Below are 25,473 nucleotides of genomic sequence, written 5' to 3'. Positions count from 1 at the left end.
TGGTTTTGCAACAATGTTTGGTTTTCGAATTAAAATAATTCCGAGTGCTACATCATTATCCACAATATTTTTTACACGATTAAATTCGATCATATTTAATAAAGTACACAAAAAATCATATACACAGAACGTTTCTATCCTAGGTCGGAAGAAATGTTTGGTTCTCGAGTTCAAATAATTCCAAGTGCAAAGGGTTATGTATACATATATAAAAATTCGTTCCGTCTGGAACGAAGGTCCTTCGTAACCGTTTCAAGAACCGAAAACGCTATTTTTTACGACCCTTAAGATTAAATCTCTCGAGATTTATCGGTTGCAGTGCGGGTTTCGTTATCGACCGAACAAAGACGTGGCGGCCAGGGGTAATCGTTAAAATTAGGACGAAAGGAAAAAATAGTCAAGACAGGAGCGCCAGGCAACAGCAGAATCCTCGTGGAAACAACGGAACAGAGGAACGTGGCTGGACCGCGGACCGTACACTGTATACATACCGCGTATGTATACGTATACCGTCCCGGGGAGAGGAATAGGGGAACGAGGTGAACGGGGGGAGTATGTACAAAGGAGGGATGCGATTGGCTGAGGCAGAGAGGAGAGGTTCTCTCGGCTGTCGCGAGGCGAGTTGATTCCGCGCCACTTCGTTTCCGACTCGTGTCTACGTACGACGTGTCCGAGGACTAACGCAGAATATCATCCTTCGACTTTCCTTTGTCTACTAACGGTAAGCGACAGAATCTTTTTATCATCGTCGAAATACTTGTGTCCGCGAGGCCCACGTTTTTTCCCCTCAAATTAACACTGGAACAGCCAGGCTTCGATTTAAAATTTCGTCCGTTATCCTCCTTCGTGGGAAATCGCCGAATCGATTCGCTTGCGAGAACCGGATCTCGAAAAGTGCACCCTTGGAGTTTCCATTGCAGATTGCAATTCGAAATGCTCTTCGTTAGAAATTCTTCGATAGATTTGTTCGGCAAAGCCGGTCGATATTTTCGTGAGATTGTTGCCTGGCGATTCCAATGTTAACGATTTATGTTCGACTGAGGAAATTTATGTAAATTCACAATGTCCAGCGAAGATTTTTCTCTCGCTACACCTTGCAGGTTAGGGGACAGCGTGAATGCATAAATTTCTACAGTTCGATCGGAACGATGCGACCAGAAATCGAGAAACCGTTAGCGTGTTCCTTCTTCGATTATGTCGACGGGAATCGCGTGGATTCGATCATCGAACACTGCTAGTGAACGAAAGTATATTTAGTAGTATATTTAGATGATGACTTTCGATAAGTCTCGATTGCCGGTGACTCGAACCGGCAGCAATTTTACGACTTTTAGTTCTGCGCTAGCGTTGCACAAGCGAGAGAAACGCCCGATTGTCGTACACCGCGTAAATACTAACGATATGATTCATAGCAGTGTCGATCGTCGATTACACCGCTCGCGAACGTGCACGGTCGATGGTGTGCCGGTTTTTAGGTTAGCTATCGACCAGGTGCGTCCATCCAGCCAGGTATCCGATCGAGCGATTCGACCACAATTATCTGCAATCTCGAGTCGATATCGAAAGAATAATCGTCTCGATCGCTTTCACTCGTTGGATCTTCTATGCTCAACTTTTTACACGATTTTTCGAAAACATTCGAACGTCACTAAATGGTGCTTTCTTCTCGTGATTTGCATTTCGCATTCGTTATTTCGTTCGCATGATCCACAGAGAAACCATTAAATTCGTAGTCAAATACATAAAGAACGATAATTGGTAACAATTCCTGCAATTTCGTTGATATTTAATAATCAACCTATTCAAGTAAGATTTATGGCTGTCTCCGTAAAGACGATCACGGAAATGGCGGTTACGGGTCACGTGATCGTACATTTTAATGGATCGTTAACCTACGCTTTCAAAGGAGCTCGTAACTCGTGCAAAAAAGAAAGACACGACTTCTTTCGTGTGTCCCAAGGCCACGAGTTATTTCAAACGTGGTAAAAATACACCCCGCGTTTCATTCAAAGTATGTATCGATCTGGAATTTAAAAATACGCGATATTGAATTCCCGTTTACTCGTTGTTCGAACGTAGCTCGAACCGCGTGTCACCTTGAAAGTGAAAAACGTTCCATTGGCATCGGTGTCACGGATTTCGGCGTTACATCCTCGTAGTTCTTCTTTTCACAAGAAGCTTGAATCATTTTTCCCGTCCTTATTGATTTTAGCGTTGCACCGGCGAGACTGACGTTACGATGTTTAACTCGGCTATTCGCGAAAATGTTTTCTAGCCCGATATAGAGACAAAGTTTCCGCCAGTTCCCTTTGTTCGACCAAATAATTTTTACAGGGGGTACGGTTGCGTACAACGAGTATTATTAGATCGTAGGCTTTATTCACCCTATCAGAAAATCTATGAAATAGAAAAAAAGAGGAGAAATTGAATCCCGTCGAGGCAAAGTGTTCTTTGATTCGAATTCGTGCAGCGAATATCTGGATAGCCGTTCGTAGTCTAGTTATTAGGTCGTTCGGAAAGTAATATTATTAGACTGCGGATTTTATATGTTTATGGTCAAAATAAGTACGTGTGAATGAAAATAGACATGATATTGTTTGCAACCTATTAAACATATTTTGAAAGAAAATAAATGTCAAATTGGCTCCCCTTTATTACAATACAGGTAGAAAATTTTTATTTTGCATAAGGATCCGCTGTCTATGTTATTATTAGACAAAAATGAATACATGTAATTTAGAACAGTAAAAATATTGCAGGAATTTAAGAATATCATTTCCGACCTGTTCAATGTATTAAGAAAGAAAATCAATTTCTATTTCACTCCAGTTTGTTGCAATTTGTGCTATGTTATTATCCATTGAACTGATTCTCGATTAGCATAACAGAATGTCTAGGTCCGATTGGCTCATGAATCCGATCGATTCAATTTCCGTCGCACGTTTCGCGAAAAGAGGAAAATGTAAAAGATTGGTTCGCGTCGCTCGTCTAGTTTCCGGTTCGTTCTGAAACTATGTTACGCAATTTTCGTGACCGTCATTTTGGTTCACCTTGGATCGCGCGCGCAGACGAGTAGAAGATGAGGCGGTAGGCGGCTTCCAATTGAATTCGAGTTGTGAGGAAAATCGGTATCGAATATGCAAATTCGCGAGGAACGCTACCATCGGATTTCCGTTCCGGGGATCCTGTCAAAAGTGAATTGACAGATTACGGTCAGACTACGTGGCACAGTGGAACGAGAGAGTGGGTGCAGTCTGATTACGTAAGGCCAGGGGATGCCCAGTGTTTCTCATACTGTTCGCCGCGCACACCAATTTTCTGCGACGTACAGCCGACGAAAAAATGTTTGTCCCGTCGTTGATCTTGTTCGTCTCTGCGTCTCGATTAGGTCCCTTCTTATCCGACGCATTCATATGACAATTTAGCAATTCGGTCGCGTTACAGAGTTGGCGAAATCACCTGTGATTAACTTGTTGAAATTTATTAACACTAAACACCTACCGGGCGCTAAAAACGATTAAAATGTTTTAGCTTATAAAAATGACAAGGTTCGACTTATTTATATTTTTTGGAATTTTTATTACAATATTTGCTTGGATAAATTTCATAATTTCCATAATTATCAAATGAAAAATATAAAACCGATCATTTGACCGGCAGTGGTAGGTTTAGTGTCAAAAAGTCGATAAAATATTCCTAAAATAGATTGTTCTTCGGACCTTCCTTCAATTTGAGGAAATCGGTCAGTTACTGTAACGCGTTGCACTTCTTGCTCGCCCAGAAACTGTGAAGTTCGTGAGAGAAAAAATTGAGATCCGCCTAATTGGAATATTTCGATCGATCGAGGATTGTGGGAGGGGTTTGGTCTCTTCCGGTTCCGGCGGGCGATTTATCGTCGATCGAAATATATGCGAACGGCGCGGCGTGCTATTCGCACACCGGAGAGAGAAGAAGGAGTGCATCGATGCGTTTCTTCTAGGAGGAGCCTCGTTAGGCCGTCGAGAACCGGAGATTCGTTTGAGCGGCGCGTGTGCATGCGTGTTCTGGCGTTTGGTAATTCAAAACGGAAATTGATAGTTGGCGGTCTCCCGATAGCGGGGGGCTTTGCGCGCTCTGCGCTCTGCACTCTGCGTGCGTGGAACGCGACGCGCGCATACAAGTGCACATTCACGTGCGGGCACGCGTACACTGTCGCTCAAAAGTATCTGGACACCTGGAATTTTTGAGTTACAACTTTGGAGATACAACTTTTGCTGTAGGCTCTCGACAATCCAATCTAGTCTAGTTCTTCACTGTTACAGTCATTAAAACGTCTTTATCATGTTGTAGAAGAGGAAAGAAAATTTGTATTGTTTGTACGGCTACATTTATTGTAATGCTTCAATGTTGATCACAACCGAATCAAATTTTATTTTATCTAAAAAGGAACGCGTAACATTCTTGTTTGTTTGACTTCGTTCAAATCTTCATCAAGAGTCTATTTTTGTAGGGCTTTTACAAACATTGTTTATCATATGTGCTATGTTTATTATAGATTATAAAACTATTACAGTTCGGTCATATTATAAACTATTACAGAAAAATATATTATAATTGTTGTATAATCGTTGTAAAAATATTATATTTTTAATTGTTTGAATCGTGTACCGTTAATATGAGTTGTAAGTGTTCGTTGCTAGTTATGAGTGTTTGCTGTAACGTAACGAGGACGATCTTTTTTGAGGCTGGCCGAGCAACACGCACATAGTATAAACAACTCTTATAAAAAGCCCTGAATTTGTTAGACTTTGTTAAAATCTTCATCACTAAATACACAATCGACAAAGTAAAAATAGAGTCCGCGGTATTTGGTCAATTTTTTTAAAATCATACACAACTATGTAGCTGTCGCGACCATACTTTTGAATAACACTGTACACGGGTATAACCGCAGACCGGAATGCAGGGCCGTTGTCTGCCATCGATGGTGTTTCCCTTGATCGATTTTCGCTGGAAGAACGGTCACCGTCTCGCTATCTTCGCGGGATCGCGACGAATTATGCAGACCATTGCTTTTCGAACGCGATAAGGAACGTTGTTCAATGCCCATTCATAGCGTTATTTTTATCATATTATAATCGTAGGACTTCGTAGACGAGCGTGTTATTTTTACGAGCACTTTCATTCTCATCCCCGAGGTTGCGGAGATCGATAATGCGTTCGGTTAAATTTAAACCGCGACGAGCGCAACGTGTCCGACTGTCGGTCTGTCGGGTAACATATTTCGCGATGCCTTGTCGTCAGACGATGGGTTGTATTTGTTGGGACGACGTTACGACGTTCACTGTTTGTATGGCTGGCCTTGATTACGGTTCCAGGCTTCACTGTCTCGCGGATTGTTCATACCAATTCGCGGCATCCGTTTGTTCGTCTCGCGTCGCGTTGGCTCGTCGTCTCGATAGCTCGTCGCGTGTGTAGCACCTGTGATATTTAATTGGCCGTCGAAGCTGTTCGGTGAAAACTTTCTTGCAACGTCTATTACGGGATAATGAAATATCAATGAAAATGTTAGCGATAAATTTAGAGAGCCGGTCGGCCGACGTCGGTCTTGCAGTAATCAGCCGGGTTTAGAAAAGGTCCGACAGCACTTTATTCTCGGAGCTAATGATTTTTCCAGAACGATTAACGAAAGAGCAGCTCCTCACCCGTGACGTTTGCCGTCAGTAATATAAGTGCCCGTAATTATGAACGTGGTCTACAGTTAAAAAAATTTAAAAGGAATGGGTTTATCCGGTATATTTCACACATCACGGCATGGGTTTCCGTTCGAGCAGGGTCTTTGTCCTTAGCGTTGCGTTTCAACGTAAACAAAAGCGAAAGTTTCGCACTCGTTTTAATTTTAGGCCGAGTTAATTGGAGCAAAGTTGTATCTGTCGAGCGACCCTGGGTTACATCGATACATACTTTAGCAACCCCTTGCACCCTGCACCTTACACCCTACGTCGAGCTGCACTTTTGCACAGTCCTCTCTAAAGATACGCGAAGGTTCTCGATGACTATAATGCACTCGAATAATTTATATTCCTTTGATCTCTCTCCTTGGCATTGCCATGACATAGGGTAACTGCACCGATTGCTGCGGTATCATATTTCGATCCTACTTTATTTTAATATTGTTCCTTATTTATCATGAAATAATATGTGTAAAAATTTTATGAAGAACGGTTTTTTAAATCCTGACATTATAAACATATGAGAATGATTGAAATGCATTGCACTAATTTATTCAGGGCAAAATATTCATTTTTACGCATTTTAATCTCATTGGGAAAAAATACCGCAGTAATAGGTACATTTGTCCTACACTACGTTTCGAAAGCCAACCTGTTAACCGACTGAATTCTGATATCATGTTTCTTTCGTGGGAATTGCATATCGCGAAACAGAGTTCGTTGGAATGTTCGCGCGATATTTTCTTTGAGAACGAAATTCATTCTCATCGAGATAAACGGACCCGAAGACAGTATTATATTTCCAAAACAAGCAGACACTCCCAGAAACATACAGCGAACGCATAAGCTGTACTGCTTTCGACGAACAGATGCAGAGACTAAAAAAAAAAAACGGAGTTTATTTAAATTCCAAACCGATGATTCGTAGCGCCCGCGCGCGGTATAGATCGGCCGTAATGACGCAAATGTAAGCTCAGTGACCAATAATTGGCACTGGCCTCGAAGTTACGCGACTTAAAAATATAAGTTGGCTGACCCGATGCCAGCGACAACTTGTTTGTCTTCTTCATTTAGACACGCGACCACCTTCAAATCGTTCTGCCGGTTAAAACGCGACTCCCCGGCGGCGTCACGTTTCTCGCGCATAGAAATCTCCTCTTTTTAACTATTCTTAGCGTTTCAACGATCTCGTCGAAATGTAATTTTGAAATAATTTCGCGGCCGTAACACTTGCACAATTAATTGCGCCGGATAGCCTGCCAAAAGTTACGAAAATCTGTTTACTGTCACTGCCATACAGGTTTACATTGTAGACCGACCTGTCACGTGTCGCGAGAATGTTGACTCGGAAGAATTTGCAGCTGATATTCACCATGTATCGCGCTCTCGAATCAACTTCGAGCTGTACAGGTTGGACATTGTTCATCAATTTAGACGGACATTTTGGACATTGTTGGACATTGTGTACGATTACGTATTCGATCTTGAAAACATTCCGCGTTTCAAAACGGTATCGATCTCCCGCGCGTTCATGATTATCAGCACAGTAGGTTCCGTCGGTTGCCGACAGGGTGCGCCACAGTCCGGCTCGACTGGTAATCGATCTATCCGTCTGACCGTCGGTGCAATAGGTTCCTAGATACGCAACGGCGCGAACAATCGACACAGTCGGTAAATAGATTTTCACAATTATGGAATAGGTCGAGAACAATTTCTATTCATCTCGTTCTCGTTGGAAATGATTATGCCTTTTGTACGTGACGCGCTACGGGGTCATTTTCACGTCGCATGTAATTTATCCTCATGAACCTTGCAACCGGACACTCGCTAACGAGCGGGAGAATATATTCGGACACCCGCGTGGGTGGCTTTTAAGCAACCATTTTTCACGCATTGTCGCGGTTTCCGATTGTCCCGAAACGGTCCGTCCGTATGTGTGAAGAACACGTCCGGTCCACGAGATAGTTGTTGAAATAGATTTTATCATTCCTGCCTCGTTTTCCGATCGATTTCGTTAATTTCGCGCGTATTTCGTAATGGCTTTCGCGGCGGACGGAAATGGCGTAGCGGCTTGCTTGGAATTCGCATAATCCGACACGATTCCTTCTACGAATCAGGCGGGTCGGCCTGAAACGACTGCATCCGGCGAATCGCGCGACTTATCCGGTTCATTTCCAACTGCGTTCGCGCTGAAACTGCCGGTTAGAGAGGGACAGTTACCTCCGACGATGTAGGGAAATTCGAATCAGAGAATTGATCGAACGGGTCATTCGATCTTCGCTGATTGTACGATTGTCCTTCGAATTGTAGGGAATTTCATATGGTGTTCGTGGCGTTCGATGTTGTCGCGCGGAGCGTGAGCAGAATCGCGGAACTTCCGACGCACACCGATTCAAACAGCGCAGAAAGAATCGTGTCGCGACGACGTAATATTTGCGAACGTAATAATCGTCGGCAAATATTGGGCTCGCTCGAGCGGAACGTGTCGTGTTGACGAGCTACGATTCTATTCGCGCGGGATGACCTTCTGCAATGGACCCGATGCCATTTTCCTTTTCGCGGAACTATTCCACGCCGGTATACATATAATTACCATCTCTAAACGTGATTACTCATTGCCGGGCTCGTAACCGTGACGGAGGGCCTTGGAGCCGTGTCTCGAATCATTGTCCAGGTCCCGATTTGCGTCGTAACCAATCGGCGCGACGTCTCACTTCGCGAAACATCGTACAGCGTCATAATCAGTCTTACTTCGCGAGTTGATCGCGAACGTAAACACTATTTTCTACCGTGTTTTATTCGAACGAAAAAAATTCTTCTGTTTAAAAATCGTCTGGAGCTCGTTTGATTCCCAGACGAAGCGATCAGCGGTTTAATTTGCGACCGCGGTTGCTATCAGTCGTAATCAGTCGCAATCAGTCGCTTTGCTTATCATTGTTAATGCCGTTTAGATACCAGGCGATTATTAGGATTTCTGCGAGTACAGTTGCCCCGATAAAACGAGGCCAGCTCGCAAACGAGCTCTCGTGTTCGCCAGCAATCTTTGCATGTCTGTAGAGAATTTGTCTCGCAGAATATTCCACGGTTAAAAATTGTAGGAGAAGAATGATCTCGGCAAAGTTATCGTTCGATCGTAATTTCGGACGGTGGAGGAACGGGAATGGGGCGCACGGTCGGGAACCAGATTGAATAGTCTTGCTGCTGTTATCGGGTCTGCCGATAGCGCACGGTGCCGTGATAATTCCATCGTTGATGCGAGACATTCTTGAAACTTGAGCCGGCAGATCGTAATCGCTTTTATATGCCTCGTACGTCCCTCGTTTGTCCGCCCATACAAAAATTACCAGCGCCGAATTAAGCACCCCTCGATGCCAGAGGATAAAGAAGTAAAAGTTTCATAATTTCTGGAATGTACCTGAGCGTGTCCGACGACAGCCCGAGGTGTTAACGCGATCGAGAAAGATGGCGCAAGTAACTGGAAGAGGGAAAAATAATTAGCGCCGCGGCGGGTACAAGTGGCCGCAAGTTGACCGAACCCCAGTTACCAGTGAACAAAGCGGAACACAATGGAAACAAAGTGTCTGCGTTTACCCCTGGCGCGTGTTGTTTCGTGCGGCACCCTCGCGCCGCCACGCCACGCTCTTTCATCTCTTCGGGAACGTTGCGCTGTGTGCGCGCCGTGCGCGGCGCACCGAGAGAAAAACGCCGTCTTTTCACGGTAACGCGAAAAACTTGGAGGGAGCAGCGAAGAGACGAATCGTTGCTCTTTCACTCCCCCGGTTCTAAAGCTAGCCTCGGGCGCATTTCGTGCCCCCCGTAACGAGCTCCTCTCTTCTCGGAATTAAACGGGACTGATATCGAGGCTGCCTCGCAACTGTATGTACATACCTCGCTGCTACCGGAGCAGCCGCGAGCAAGATATCGCGAGGAATTGCTGGAAAAGGACCAAGTCACCAGACTAGTTTTCTTGACAACACTAAACCTACCACCGTCAGTCAAATGACCGGTTTTGTGTTTTTCTTCGTACAATTATTGAAATTATGTAGTTGCTTACGTAGGAATTGATTCTATACATTTCTTTATCCAAGCGTATATTGCACAAAAACTAAATAAATAGAGCCTTGTCATTTTTGTAAGCTAAAACATTTTAAAACGTTATAATATATAATATAAACTGCGTTGTAAAAATAACAAGATTAAATTTATTTGAACTTTATGCGGTTCATATATTATAATATCTGAGCTATTAAATATATTTATTTAATCATTTACCACGAAAGCATCTTTATAATTTCAATAATTGAGAAATAAAAGGTGGTGGTAGGTTTCGTGTTAAATATCTATAGAGGATCCTGTGCGTCGGACTGGTTACAAAGTTACAACTTTGAGGCGGATCGGCGCGGCCCAATGTCTGGCCTGTGCAGGGCTATTCCACTTCGCGCGTTGAACCCGTTCAGTCACGCGACTGCTTCTCAAAATCAACTTCCATTTCTTTCCCTCGAACAGCTGACCTTGGAACGCCGCCAATTTTTTTTATCGGACGCGCGTAGTTCCGCGCTGTTTGACCCCTTGCCGTATTTTAACGAGTCACACCCGCGATTTGAAACAAAGTCTAAGAAATATGAATGTTACGCCTTTCTTTTTGAATGAAATAAAATTTGATTCGTCTGTAATGGATATTTAACACCAGAACTACCGGATGAGTCAAACTGATTTGCTCTTGATTTGTTCTCTTAGAAATATTAAAATTATAAATACTGGCTTTCTGAGAAATTTTTTTAGCAAACTCTATTCAAGTACATATTGAACCAAAACTGGTACGAAGTCTAAATAAATGCAAGCTTGTCATTATTATAAGGCAATGTATGCCAACTGCGTTTAGTGCTCGGTAGTTCTGGTGTTAAGCATTGAAATAAATGTAGCCGTACAAAAAATGTAACGGCAAGGGGTTAAATGTTTAGTAGGCGTGTAGTCTCTAGAACGAAAGAAAATACATAACACGTTTTCCCGTCGATCGTTGCCAGGCGAAATGGCGTATTCGCTAGCGATACAGATAGACTCGAGCGGGAAGGGGAAAGAGAAGTGTGCGCACCTTGACCCCTTTGGTTCCCGCTTGGTTCCCCTTGACGCGACACATCCACCATCGACGAAACAATTTCGTCAATGAACAATGATGGACCGATTTAGGCTCGTACGTGGGACCTAGATCGCGTTTACCAGCCGATGGTCCTGGGGAACTCGCGAAAAGCTTGTTCTCGGTGTTCTATTTATCACGCCGTGTCTTCTACGAGGGGACTGCCCTTCGTCTCGCCAGGAACAGGGGCTTGGTATTTTTTTACCACGCCTATATTAGCTTGCCGAGTTTCGTTGTATGCGTCAAATCGTGTAATCGAATTTTAATTCACTTCCCGATGAGCTAGAGACTTTAACTTTACACATAGCTCAGAACTGGATGACAATGCAATATTAAAAAACAAATTTTAAAAAAACTGTGCGTCTAGGAGAAAAATTTTTTTAAATATGAACCGTCACACCTCGCCGCGCGACGCTCAGTAGTACGTCATCACGTTCAGCAATCCCCACTCCGCGCGCCAGCGCTCCCTACTCCACTCCGACTCATCCCTACTCCACTGTAGGGACCACCAAATTAATATAAGCGTGGTTTTTAAAAAGTTTTTTTTTACATATCTTTTTATTGTAACAGAGTATAATTCTATCATCTAGCAGCGGAACAACAAGCCACAAATTTATCGAGAATTCTAGACAGATTGTCAGAATAGATTCGCTACTCGTTTGCTCAAGAACCTGTTACTCTCGTAGGAGTCACGACGAGACGAAATCGAGTAGACGTTTTCGTGCATACGTAACGAACCGTTGACTACCAAGCTCTCCTGTAGACAGAACCATTTACTATTCAGACTCTCCTGTTATTGGTTTTCTCGTCGCTGTCCTTCCGAGCTCCATTCGTGTCTCGTAATCGCGTATCGTCATCGAATGGATAGAAAATCGTAACCGTTGGCCCACGACTCGTCGAATTCGAAATTACTGTATAGTTGAAAGTAGGAAGAACATTTATCTTGTTAGGAGGATATTTTCTTGTCGAGATTGTCTGAGCTCGCTGAAATCTCAGTTGCCGAATAATCTTGTTCCAGTATTTCTCGATACACCGGTTTAGCGGCACGCGCCGTGAAAAATGTAGAAAGTTGCGGGGCTCGCCGGTTTGTGCGGAAACCGTTCGAACATCGCTAAGAAAAGAAAAGAGTGAAGGGAGAAACAGAAGTCGAGCAATTTGTAGGGAACTGCACTTGACTCTCCCGACGGAATAACAAACTACCGGGTGCTGGTTAATCAGCATGTATTTCTTGCGAGCATGTCGGGAGCGCTTAGACGTCGCTCGAGATCGAGATAATATCATCTCGGCTGCACAATATTATTTCTGAAAGCAGCAACGAATTCTTGATCAACGTGTTTTCGCGTATCATTCATCCCAAGGTCGAAAATCTGCGACTTTTTCACCCTTAAGCTCTTACTTTCAAACGTTTGTAGCTCATTGCAACGTTAACCGATTTCAATGAAACTTTCAGTATGCAAATAAGTTACCGAAGTCCACAAAACGCATTTTTTTTTTAAATTATCGTTACAGGCTCAGATAAAAAATAATTGGATAAACTTAGGTTGCTATATATTACCCTTGTCCGTCCCCTGTTAGAATATGCTTCACCTATATGGTCTCCGAAAAGCGTTAAGTATGAAATCATGCTCGAGAGAGTGCAGCATAAATTTCTAAGGTTTTGTGCATATAAGACAAACAATCCAACGTCAATCTTTGATCATGATTACTCTAAAATATTAAACATAGTCAACCTGGAAACATTATCTGATCGAAGAATAGTATTCGACCAGAGCTTTATTTTTCATTTGATAAACAATAATATAGAGATTGTCCCGCATTCCTGAGGCAAATCAATTTCTACGTACCTGAACGTGTTTTGAGAACGAGAGTAATAACATATAGAGTAATAAATCCTTTAAATCACATTATTTCAAGCTCAAACATACCGTATAATAATATTGATTTTTTTAATGGCACGCTACAGGAATTTAAAAAAAAATCACGCAAGATTATTTGTTAATATTTGTAAATTTTAGGTTAAGACTTTTCTTTTCTTTTTGTTATGTTTCTTTTTGTTTTTATCAGTTCTACCGTAAACAACTGTTAACATTTGTAAAAAAAGGACCACGGTCCGTATATAATGATAATATAAAATTTCTCGAGAAATTCTCGAGAAGGAACACTAGTCCCAAGTATATCGAACGATCTGCACCTCGCGTTCCGCTAGGAAAGAGGTTGAGCTTCGGGAAAATTGACCGTTGCACCGGGAAATTGCAACGGCGCGCGCGCGCGCGCGGATCCTTCGGGTGGCTTTTCCCGGCAGGTAGCTGGAGCCGGAGACCACGACGAACGAGATTGAGTGGCGGGGGGTTGTTGGGTTCGGCATCGAGGCTCGAAAACTACGATCTCTTCCGGCAGCTAGCGGGTCGGGTCGGGTAGAGTCGGGCCGAAGTATAGGTAGACGACAGGCGGGAAGGTGAGAGCGCGCGCGCGCGCGTATGATTTTCCATGCACGTAGTCTGTCACGTGTGCGTGTTGCGACTTGCGTGTTGCTGTACGTGGATGTGTGGGTGCCGGTGTAGGTGCGTGCTATCGACCGGGTATCCTTCCGTGCTGGACGCCGGTGTGCCCCACCCTGATGCCGTCGGGGCGAGCATAAGCGAGAGAGAAACAGAACGAGAGAGAGAGAGAGAGAGCGCGTGCAAAATCGTACACGCGTCCGGGGAAACGACAGAGAGAGACGAGATGTATCCGCTTCGCGAGCAATCGGCATGATGCGCGCCGGTAGGGAGGTAGGAGGTGGCCTTTGAAAAAAGCGAGACAGGCTCAGGATGGAAAACGAGAGTGCGACGAAAAAGGATCGCGTGGCAGCTATGGCGCGTACACACGGAGCGAAAGAGAGAGAGCTCGCGGGGAAAACTCTGGTCTTGAGAGAGAAAGAGAGGGGCAGAGGTGGGGAGAACCTGCGAAATGGTGGAAAGTCTAGTGGAAAACGAGACAGAGACGTGTGTACGCGGCGTGCTGCGCGATCAACAGAGAAAGAGGAAAATTGGTGCGAGCGGTAACGGTCGGATAGAGAGAGAGAGAGAGTGTGTTCGCGAAACGGGGAAAAGTCTAGTGAAAAAAGAGAGGGAGAAGTAAGGAGCGAAAGGAAACGGGTCCGCGTCCTGCGCGGCGAACAAGGACAGAGGGAAAATTGGTGCGAGCGGGTAACAGTCGGAGAGAGAAGGAGCGCTGTACGTCAGGGAGGGGGGAGACGAGCGAGACGACCGGCGAGAGATAGAGAGAGTGAGAGAGAGTGTCGGAGAGAGAGATCACGGCACGCAGAAATGCCTGCTGCTTAGTGATAGCGTAGAGACTGTAGTGTTCGGATCTGTCTGACGGCGCGGATACCGTGTTCACGGGCGGACGGTTACGTTTTCCGAAGGAGAAGGTCTCGATCCCGCGGCGGGTTTTCCCAATCGATTCGGCCGAGACGAGACGCGCGGGAGAAAACTCGCGAACCGTTTCGCGAAACTGTTCGGAAAAACACGGGAGAAGACGAGAGAGCAAGGAAGATCGGCGAACACCGGTGACTCGCGAAAAGACACGCGAGTGGAGTGGTCAACGAAGCGGGAGTTCCGGGATACGTCTCCGAAACTAGAGAGAAAGAGAGAAAGAGAGGGAGAGAACCGGGTAGGAGGGAAAAACTAGGAGACTGACACGCGTATCGAATTTTTACTAGGCCCTCCGTCGATCGTCGTTTTTCTAACTCGCTCCCCGGATTGGTAAGTAGGCGGGGAACTTTGATCCACGATTCTCCCGGTCGCACCGATCGAGCTCGCGCGATTTTTCGAGGGCCGTTTCTACCTTTCGCCGGGATATCGATTCGCGAAGTTGCTCGGAACGCGCGCCGCGCCGGTTCGCTTTCGTTTTTCGCCAAGCGAACGGGAAAACACCGCCGTAATAATACTCGCGCGACATTGATCGCGATTGCCGGTGGCCGGTCCGGCGCCACCTGTTTCCCCTCGCGGATTTTTCCCTTCGCGGTTTTCGTCCCGAATCGACGAATCGGTTTTCTCGATCGTTTCGACCCTTCCGAATGAACGCCGATCGACCGGTGCGAACGAGAACACGCTGCTCTGAAGCTTCTTCCGAGAAGATACATTTCGGAGATCGGTTCGAGAGCAGCGTGTTCCAGGGAGTCTGGCTCCATGGGAAAGAGCTAGAAAAGCGATGAATCGGCCATTTTCGAAATTGTCAGACCTCGTCGATCGGTCCAGCGCACGAAGAGGATCCTCAGGGGATGCTGCTCTGACCGGTACTTGGCCGAGGATATTTTGTTAGACGTTTTTCGCGGTGAAATCGGCGGAACAGAGTGCACTGCAACTTCTTTCACGGCGTTCGGAACCGGAAGTCACACGGAATACAACAAGTATACGCAGTGTAGTCGACGAAGGGCAACACGCGTTTCGTTCTCGGTCCATCTTGGCTCGCGAGGACCACGGCGCGAGCCTGTTTGATCCCTGCGGGACTGCTTCCTGCTTCCGGTGTCGTTGGACCCTGTGTCGATCAAAGACGGTGGGAGAGAGACACCCGAAGCGATTCATTTGTCGACGGTGTACGCACACGCGCACGCACCGGTGGTTCGCGCCCTCGTTCCCTCTTTCTCTCTCTTTCTCTCTCTAGCGCGTGCGTAAGGGCGTCGTTGTCGTCGTCGTCGTTGTTGTTGGCGTTGTCGTCGTCATGGGTGGATGTACGTCGAAGGATACCACCTCCAGCGACGAGTATGTATCCGAAAGGGGAAACGTGCTTAGGTTTGATTCAAAACAATTCTATACGTATCATTTAATTGGAAAAACGGGTACACTGATATTCGTTTCAAAATCATAGACGTAAGAGAAAAAAAGAAACAATCACGGTGAATTCAGGGCGCTGTTGCATCCTGTAGAATGTGTGTGTGTATGTGCAACATGGTTTTCGAGGGGATGTTCGCAGCGTTCAGTGATGCAGGAGTACGATGGGTCGGACGCGTGGGGAATACGATACGTTCGGAAGTGCTCGAGACACGCTTCGTGGCTAAACTAGATCGGGGAGCCACGGGATAACAATAAGGAAATTCGAGAACCTTATCGCGACTATCTTCCCCTTTTATTCGGAATAATCCCGATAACCAGATTCGCGACTAGAATGGTCTCCTTAGAGGGGGCGGTCGAGTGCGAAGGGTTCAATGATACAGATCCTCAGACGGAAACCAAGGGAGTTTCCACGATCTCGATTTCTCCGGGTCAAAGGGCATTCCTAAAGGTATGTTCATGTAAAAGCTGCGATTTAATCTGGTCGTCCATAGCGGGGAGCTACAAGTAGCTCAGACATGAACTTCATATGTGTACCGTAATGCTTGAAGCCAGGAATGAATCTCGTTTAAATCGAAGATGAACGAGGCTCGATGACTTTCTCCTGTTATTTGAGTATACATGGAATATATCGAGTCCCTCGAGCTGAACGGCACAACGAAGGGCTTTGCCGGGTTTACACTAGCCGGAGACCGACCCCTGCCCGTTCGCTCACACAAAAGGGTTAACCCTTCACCCTTGCGTAGGGGCGTGGACGGGAAGCAGGTCACCTGAACAATTTTATTTGCATTTCGCACGGTATGTCGAACTCGGCGCTCGTGTGCGACCACCCTTGCTGTGTGTGACCAACCTTCGAAAATGTTCCACCGACAATACGCCTTTGTTAAATGTACCTATAACTGCGGTAAAAATAACGTATATAAAACAAAACTTTTTAGAAACCACGCATTATATTAAAATGCAGTAAAAAGGAGAAAATAATTTTTTTCCTGGTTCTCCGTAAAATACCGAATCCAGTTAAATGATTAATAACAGTTTTCCCCGACATTTTAAGCAATTAGTTCGAAATTTCCCCTGTTACAAAATTAGTGTCGGAATAGATAGAAAAGATTTGATATAAATTTAAATAAAATCATGACATTAGTGACTATAAAAATAAAAGCGTGGAACGCTAACTTGAAACAAATATAATGATGTCATTATAAAAGATATTCAACATTATTCAAGATATTAAACATGTTCAAACAATCATAATGTATTAATATTGGATATCACTGTATCCGGGAAAGTGTACAGAATCTTTTGCTGCAATGAACAATTCAATATCTTTTATAAGAACATCACAATATTTGTTTAGAGTTGAAAAATATGTTTTCTTTTCATAATCGCGTTTCTCAAAAACTGTGCGTCTAGGAGAATAATTAACGGCAGATTCGGAATCAGCGCAGAAAACTCTATTGGATCCACCCAACAGTATTATTAGGAAACATAAAAAATGTTGAAATTTGTTGGACAGTGTTATCGCGTAACGCGTACGATAAGTATAAGAATAGGAATAAGAACCGGAAGCGAGTGTACGCGCGATTCGTCGCGATGAGAATGTTAATCGGATCGATTCGAAACCGAAGGACGAGACGGGACAAGACGAACAGAACAAATCCAGCCAAAGGAATGCCATCTGTATGCTCGCTGAAAGAAATAGAGGAGACCTAGCAGGGGGTGTAAGCTGTCGTGTTAAAGAAGTGGCCAGTATTTCAGCGCCACCTCAGTAGTAGGGCCGAACTAATGGCAGTATATATAGATATAAAGCGGTAGACGGTTGTAAAAAAAACTGTTTACCCCAGCAGGATTCGAACCTCGGTCTACCGCTTGGTAGTCCAACTCTTTAGCTGATTGGCCGACCGACGATCTTATAAGAACATTGAAAATTTTGGTATATGTATCGCAAAAACTGCAGCGACACCAACGCCACCTCAGTACTAGGGTCGAACTACATATACTGGACCAACTATTTCCATTTCAGCTTACACCCCCTGAGACCTAGCCGTAACAGTTTCTGTCGCTTACAAATAGACGCATAAATCGCCAGGGCGATAATCGAGGCATAATCGACGCGTAGTTGTCAACGATGGGCATATGCGAGTCAGCGGATGAGACCACCGTTGAGGACGAGTACGTATTGTCACGCACTGTTGTTCTCTTTGTCTCTCTCTCTCTCTGTCTTGTTGTTGAACGTTGGTGGTCAGGCACGAACAGCAAACTCAAATCGATTTTTCGAATACAGTAAATCCTCTATAGATGCGACAGCCTCTGGGGGATTTAGTCGCTTCTATCGTACAGTAATTCTTCAATCGATGTCCAACAGTCGTGTTCTGAACAGACGTCAGTGGTGTAATAGACGCTATTTTTTCATGACTGTATCTACCGTGCCGAGACTTCAATCGACGAGCCGAACATAGAGAAGGACAGAATGAAATAGGATCGCGTGGCCGAAGCGTGTCGCCGTTGCCGGCATAGTCATAAAAAATAGCCTCTCTACGCTACTGAAGTCCGTTCAAAACACGCGTGTTGGGACTTCGATTGAAGAATTACTGTATAGGGTAGCTATTTCTTATCTCCAAAGGCCGAGCCGAACGTAGAGAAGGACAGCGCGTGTAAAGAGAGACCACGCGCGTGCTTCTGAACAGTGCCAGCTATGGCAACTGTTCGCGTCTCTTTCTTTCCCATACGCTGTCCTTCCTTGCGCGCCCGAAACGTTCATCGTTAATGAAACCACTAAATACAGCTGAAATTATATCGTGTTTGGTATCATTTTGCATTAGAAAAATGCCACGAATATGTTGGTGAAAGTTCCATAAAAAGGTAATGAAAAATAAAGAAGATTAAATATTGGTGTTACATTGTGTGATGACGCACGGGCGTTTGAACCGTGCCGGCGACTGCGACTCTCCGCGTCGCGTCAGTAGTGGTTCACACCGATATACCGATCCTAGATCAGATTACTAAGTTGACGGGGGTGGGGGATATTCGATGGTCGCATCTATCGTATAGAAATTGTTGCGTCTATAGAGGATTTACTGTATTCTTCTACGAAGAATTACGCTAGCTTTTCAAACAAATTCGTTCTGCTTTGGATACGATGATAATGACCGCGTTCGAGATTCTAGTGTCGCGGGACGGTCTGAATTCTCGCGGAAAGGAATTCAAGCAACAAGTTGATGACTCATTGACCTGTTAATCACCCGATGATTAATCTCTCGCCGTGACTCGTCCGAGCGTAATTAGACACGAATAAAACATGATTGAGAGGATATTCGCGTTTCCAAGGTATTATACTGTGGGAATGTTGTTCGCACGGAATCTAGCAACGTATCTCGATATGAAACTTCGCAGACTTGTCGTGTTGCGTGTTGAAGCTGTACGTGCACGAATCTCACGATGCACCGGTTCCTCTTCGTACGTTGCGGACTAGTCGGACGTATCGGCTTCGAATTTCGCAGACTGGAATTTAGTCGAACCGCCAGCAAATGATTCCGTAGAGTTTCATCGACGTGCAACGTTCGATCAATCTACTTGAACAAAATCCGACGATACGTTCGAAAGCCAGGCAAATGGGAATATCCGCTCGAGGATGAAACTCGATTGAGTTTGAGCGAAGCACTTGCAACTTGTTAGTGTATCGCCTCAACAAGTGCACCGACGAGAGACACGCCTCAAGGTAGGATCTCGTAAGCGCGTCGGGACGCAGAGTTTTGCGATCCTGGGACGCACAGCAGGAACTTACGATAAATGACGCGCTTAGGAGATCCCGGCTTTAGACACTCATCGCACGGCACATGCCGCTCAAAACAGTCCTGAAATCAGTTCGCTCGTTCTAACTCTATCGAAGCTGTCGAAAAATTACTGTATCAACGTCCTCTCGATCTGTGTTGGATAATAAATAAATTTATTTAAATTAATTATCATTTAAATAACAAGTTATTTGTTATTTCGATATTCGAATAAAAAGCAAAAATAATTATTTATTATTTGGGCAAGTCTCTAAACAGAATTATTTAAAACGATAAAGTTAATTGTTATTTACAAATACAATTTCAATTACTATTTGTATTGACAAATAATAAATTAAATTGTACCTTTTTATAGGCGGCTAGGCTAGGCTCGCCAGAAATGTTTTATCCAAATATAGAAGAAGTAGTGGAAACTGCAATTATGTATATATGAGACGGGCTCAAAATATAGGAGTTCAAGTAAAAGAGGTACACAGCACATTTTAAACTTTTTTTATTCAAACAAAGATTTTTGAAAATTCCTATAGGTACGTAAAGATCAAGTTCAAATATAGAAGACCCATATCAAATATATGTATGTAGAAGATCTGGCAACCTTAAGCTAGGTCCTCTGTTCATTATACAAATAATGAACACATGATACAAAGAAATAAGAAATAAAAGAAGACTAACTATTTATTTGATCTCCACCTCAATCCAAATAATAAATAATCTTTTATTTGCAAATAAGAATATTAATAAATAGATCACTTTTGGAATTATTTAAATTACTTTTATTTCAATCAAAAGTTTAGTTATTATTTGCAATTAAAATCACACGTTTATTTATTATTTAAAATAAAATTTGCCCAACACTGCTCTCTACACACTGCGGACGTCCGTACGAGATTCTAGTTAAACATGCAGGCGATTCGTGATCCGCATCGGTTACTCGATCGTGTCGGTGTCATTAAAGCTTCGTGAACTCGGCATTTCTGTGTCGGCCGTAACCGCTCGCAGGTTCGCAGTCTATTAATTGAGAATAATTCAAGGTCCCGCTATCGTAGTTAGGAAAGACTCGAGCACGACAGGCTGGTACCGTCACGAATTTCCGTTTCCATTGCTATTTATTGCAATACATTCCGATTGGGACTTGAAATAACGAGTTCGATGCTTCTCGCTTCTATCGATCATTCCGGCGACAAGTTCAAATGTCTCTCTTGATTGTCGATGACGCGTGCTAGGAAAAATAAATGTCGACTCGCGAATAACGAGGTATGCATCGTTTGGTGAAGTACGTGCTTTCGAGGACCGGCCGGCTACCGTCTGCTGTCGCTATTTCTGTTGCCGTGCCCATTGCTGCCGCTGCTGTTGGTGGCCTCTCGTCAAGAATCGATCGATCGCCGCGACCACTTCTCTCTCTCGATGTTCCCCTGTAAGCTTTTAAATGTTCTTCGCGCCTCGAACGAAGTCCTGACACAATCTCTGGCCTGTCGTATCGTAACATTGCCGTTCAGGCTGATCCAAACGTGAGTAACACCACCCCGATCCTCTGATATCGTCTTCGTGATTTTTATCTAGATTTTTATTCACTTTATCGATGCTCTATCCAGTCCGATGCATGTATGTACGATAGGGTGGCTCCCCAGAGTTGTTCCAAATAATTCAAAAACAATCTGTGCAAAGTTTAAGTGCCCACAGATAAGGGGGCAACGTGCCCCGAATGCATTAAACGATTTAATGCTTATAAAATCGTTTATCTCGAATATCTTCTGAACTGTTTATCCCGTCCAAAAATATGTTAAACAAAACCTATTCATCTGGACAGGCTGCGTCTTTTATGCCTTATTACTTTGTTTCGTAAAACAAACGGTCTTCGAGAAAATTGAAAAAGGGCACCGTTATCCCTTATCCAATCGAGCTCGAACTTTGCACAGATAATTTTAAAAGAAATTTTGACAAGATTACATAAGAGCCACCCTAATCTGCAATTCCAGTTACAATCGGCTCTCCAAGTAGACATCTTGTATATCTATTATAAAATTCTTATCGGTATCTGATTGACGTCAACGATCCCAGTCTTAAAATCTGTAAGAGCGCGATTCGAGAATAGCGATTAATGAAAACTCGATAACGAGGAATTATCTTTAGGGACCGTGGTCGATAATCTATTGCTTAACATGTACGGGTAAACAGCTTGACGGTCAAAGATAAGATGTCCCGCGATAGAGAGAGATGCGAACGAGCACCTCGAACAAATCGTCGCGTCGACACCTTGACACTTTGACACCTAGACACCTAGACACACCTAGACACAACGAGTACAATCATGCACCTTGTTGCTCCTCGAAGTGACCGTGTGATTCTACTTCTATTTATTTTCGTGGTCTTTCTTTGCTTCACGGAGAAAATGAAACCGCAACGATTCTGTACGAGGTACAGTATCGCCTCGTTCGACGGATTCTCAAGAACGTAACATGTTCGAGAGATGAAATTGACACCGTTGAACGAGGTGTGTTACCGTGCAAAGAATCACTCTGAACCACCTTGAACCACTTTGAAACACGTATCGAATGATCATGTTTGATTAACGAGTCATCATTGTTCGTTGCAGCAAGAAAAGCAGCAACATGGTGGACCAGGCAGTTCTAGACAAGCTCGAGGCTGGCTTTACCAAGCTGTCCGGCACTGAGAGCAAGTCGTTGCTGAAGAAGTATCTAACGAAGGAGATCTTCGATCAACTGAAGACGAAGAAAACTCAATTGGGTGCCACCCTTCTCGATGTGATCCAGTCCGGTGTGGAGAACCCCGACTCTGGCGTTGGAATCTACGCCCCTGACGCCGAGTCCTACACAGTGTTCGCAGACCTGTTCGACCCCATCATCGAGGACTACCACGGTGGCTTCAAGAAGACTGACAAGCACCCGCCAAAAGATTTCGGCGATGTCGACACCCTTGGAAACCTTGACCCTGCTGTTAGTATTCGAAAAAAATACTGTTTTATCGATAATTGTCCAAAACGCGGCTCCGGCCAGTTTTATCCATAATTATAAAAGTGGTCCAAGTCAAAATTTGAAAGAAATGAGTTTATCAAACTAAATTGTTAGATTGTTCGGAAAGTTATTTCGTTTTCTCAAGGGAAAATGGAAGCCAATTTTTTTACCATTTAGAATAGGTTTCATGACATTTTGTTCTATGATCTCTTGCGATTCTTCAGGCAACTTAAAGATCCCATGCTCGTAGAATTTCTGTTCTTTATGCATAAAACATGTTGAAAAAAAACCGAAAAATATGGTAATCCGATGGTGCAGCCTCTGTTGTCGACGAGAAAAACAAAATCAAAGGTTAGAAAGCACTACAAAGCAGGAAATGACGTCCGAAATGTCATCTGTCATGATATACCACGATTTTGTAGTAACTAGACTGCGGATCTTTATGCAAAATAAAAAAATGTTTGCACTGATCGCAAGACACAGGAGCCAAATAGAAATTTCTTTATTTTTTGAATTCTCTTATTAAGCTGAAATGAATACATTGATGTCCTTAAATCTTCTTAATTCGGCCACTGCTTTAAATTGTACGTGTGCATTTTCGTCATAAATGCATAAAATCCGCAGTCGAGTAATAAAAAATGGAAGCAATGCCATCTCTACACGAGAAACGAAATTACTTTCCGAACGACCTGATATTTTGCGTTTTGATAACCGGTAGAATGCTAGTCTGATATGGAATCTATAGTTTATATATCAATAATTCATATTTATCTAGGGTGAGTTCGTGGTTTCCACTCGCGTGAGATGCGGTCGATCCTTGGAGGGTTACCCCTTCAACCCCTGCCTGACCGAAGCCCAGTACAAAGAGATGGAAGAGAAAGTTTCCAGCACTCTGTCCGGCTTGGAAGGCGAGCTCAAAGGAACCTTCTATCCGTTGACCGGTATGAGCAAGGAGGTACAGCAGAAATTGATCGACGACCACTTCCTCTTCAAGGAGGGCGACCGCTTCTTGCAGGCTGCTAACGCTTGCCGCTATTGGCCAACTGGCCGTGGTATTTTCCACAACGACGCCAAGACGTTCTTGGTCTGGTGCAACGAGGAAGATCATCTGCGTATCATCTCCATGCAGATGGGTGGTGACCTTGGACAGGTAAACATCGGAAATATCGACGAGCATGCGTCGTAATTTTCTATACAGGATGATTCTGCGAACTGGGACAAGTACTGCTCTTTTTTAAGTGACAATAGAAAGAAATGATAGAAGCAGAAGAAGTCATATGTCATAATACGTCACAACTTCCTATGACCTTATTTTTTATGTGGTTGCACCGATGCACCTGCCAGGAGCAGTTGCACTTTATTCTTTAATGCAACTCAAGTTTTTTGTTGAACCAATCAATCTCTTTTTATTATCCTACGTATAAAAGTACTAACCCAAGGTCATCGAAATGTCAATACATTGCGCGTGATATTTGATATTTGCACGATATTTATGCAGTTTCAAAATTCGTAAAGCGGTACGGCTAATACGACATTCCCTGGCTACTTCTCGTGTTGAAGCATTGGGATTCAATGCCAACACGTTCTTCTTACTTCTTACAAAAAATTGTTACTTAGAAAAGAGCCTGTATAATCACTCTGTACAATCGCCAAGTACAGGCTCTGCGATCGATGACTGATTGGGATTCAATGCCAACACGTTCTTCTTACTTCTTACTTACTTCTTACAAAAGTTGTTACTTAAAAAAGAGCCTGTACATAAAATAAAATCATCCTGTACAATCGTCAAGTACAGGTTCTGCGATCGATGACTAATTCGTGTCTGGTGTTTCGCAGGTCTACCGGCGTCTGGTGAGCGCGGTGAACGACATCGAGAAGCGAGTTCCGTTCTCCCACAACGACCGTCTGGGCTTCTTGACTTTCTGCCCGACGAACTTGGGTACCACCGTGCGCGCCTCCGTGCACATCAAGGTGCCAAAGTTGGCCGCGAACAGGGAGAAGCTCGAGGAGATTGCATCCAAGTTCAATCTTCAGGTCCGTGGTACCCGCGGAGAGCACACCGAGGCGGAAGGCGGCATCTACGACATTTCCAACAAGCGACGTCTCGGTCTGACCGAGTACCAGGCTGTGAAGGAGATGCATGACGGCATCGCCGAGCTGATCAAGATCGAAAAAGAGCTCTAAATCCCGCGTCCCTAACGTTGAATAACGGACACCGCGACCACTTTTCCCATTACCCCTTTACCCATACCGTTCTCCATTTAGATGTTCTTCACGCATCGAGGATCATCCTTCTTCTCTCGAGCCAATCAAAAATTGTATCAAGGCTACGCGACGAATCGCGTACATACGTTGTTTTCCTGTTAATGCGAGATCGTTGAAAAGAAAACGATATCGTTGAACAGAAGATTTTGTAATCCCGAACGGGATGTTATTTTAAGATCCGCGTCAGCGCGGAACAGACCTCGTTGGCACAATTTCTGCCTCTCTAATTTTCTACATGAAATTTCGGTCCTCGATGCGGCAAGACCTCTAACGCAGCTACAAGCGGGTCCTTAGAGTTTCAGGGGAACGATGGAAACTTCCTTCGCGTCGAAGAGTTTCAAAATGTTTGAACTCTGCGCGACGAACGATCGTTTCCTCGTCTATTTGCTCTGTCTTTACTCCTCCACACGCGTTATGATTATTATTACTATTATTCTTATTATTATTATACAATTAATTCATTAATTAATATTATTATTATTACAATCGTTATTATTATTATTATGATTATTATTATAATTCTTATGTTAACTCAAGTTCCTTTTTATCGATAAAAAGAAAACAAACCTGATGATAACCGGCAGCGTAAGAACAATACAAAAACAGCCTTTCGTTGTATTACACGTGAATACAACCACGCATTCTACGTTCGACAGTATTTTGATTTCGTTTCACCCCATTTTTTTCTAAGGACATGTAATCCAGCATGTAGAGAAATACACGCAGTATTCTTTCATTTCTCTATTGTTGTGCACACTTTTTCTATATCCTTCGGTTTGATTTGTT

At 44.0% G+C, this 25,473-nt stretch overlaps 1 protein-coding gene across 4 annotated transcripts; it reads left to right on the top strand.

The window, feature by feature from the left end:
- Positions 1 to 560: 560 nt before the first annotated feature.
- LOC143216665 (arginine kinase-like) lies at positions 561 to 25,423 on the top strand. Of its 4 annotated transcripts, none has more exons than XM_076439943.1 (5): positions 13,330 to 14,591; positions 15,068 to 15,620; positions 22,044 to 22,404; positions 23,198 to 23,572; positions 24,259 to 25,423. In XM_076439943.1, the coding sequence occupies exons 2-5, from the start codon at positions 15,550 to 15,552 to the stop codon at positions 24,604 to 24,606; spliced, it is 1,155 nt and encodes a 384-aa protein (XP_076296058.1). In that variant the 5' UTR covers positions 13,330 to 14,591; positions 15,068 to 15,549; the 3' UTR covers positions 24,607 to 25,423. The 4 variants fall into 4 exon arrangements, with proteins under 4 accessions (XP_076296060.1, XP_076296058.1, XP_076296059.1 ...); XM_076439944.1 differs by having other exon boundaries at positions 13,353 to 14,591; positions 15,068 to 15,590; XM_076439942.1 differs by lacking the exons at positions 13,330 to 14,591; positions 15,068 to 15,620 and adding exons at positions 17,773 to 17,831; positions 20,725 to 20,958.
- The last annotated feature ends 50 nt before the right edge of the window (positions 25,424 to 25,473 follow it).

This window comes from Lasioglossum baleicum, chromosome 15, assembly GCF_051020765.1.
Source record: "Lasioglossum baleicum chromosome 15, iyLasBale1, whole genome shotgun sequence".
Taxonomy (NCBI): domain Eukaryota; kingdom Metazoa; phylum Arthropoda; class Insecta; order Hymenoptera; family Halictidae; genus Lasioglossum; species Lasioglossum baleicum.
The sequence above is the reverse complement of the archived record's forward strand: the minus strand, read 5'-3'. Positions and strand labels throughout refer to the sequence as shown.

Excerpts from the sequence above, each read along its gene's own strand:
- LOC143216665 (XM_076439942.1), top strand. The coding sequence starts at position 17,788 with ATGGGCATATGCGAGTCAGCGGATGAGACCACCGTTGAGGACGA. Across the intron at positions 17,832-20,724 it reads GAGACCACCGTTGAGGACGA|TACGTGCTTTCGAGGACCGG; the intron begins GTACGTATTGTC and ends CGTTTGGTGAAG. Across the intron at positions 22,405-23,197 it reads TTGGAAACCTTGACCCTGCT|GGTGAGTTCGTGGTTTCCAC; the intron begins GTTAGTATTCGA and ends ATATTTATCTAG.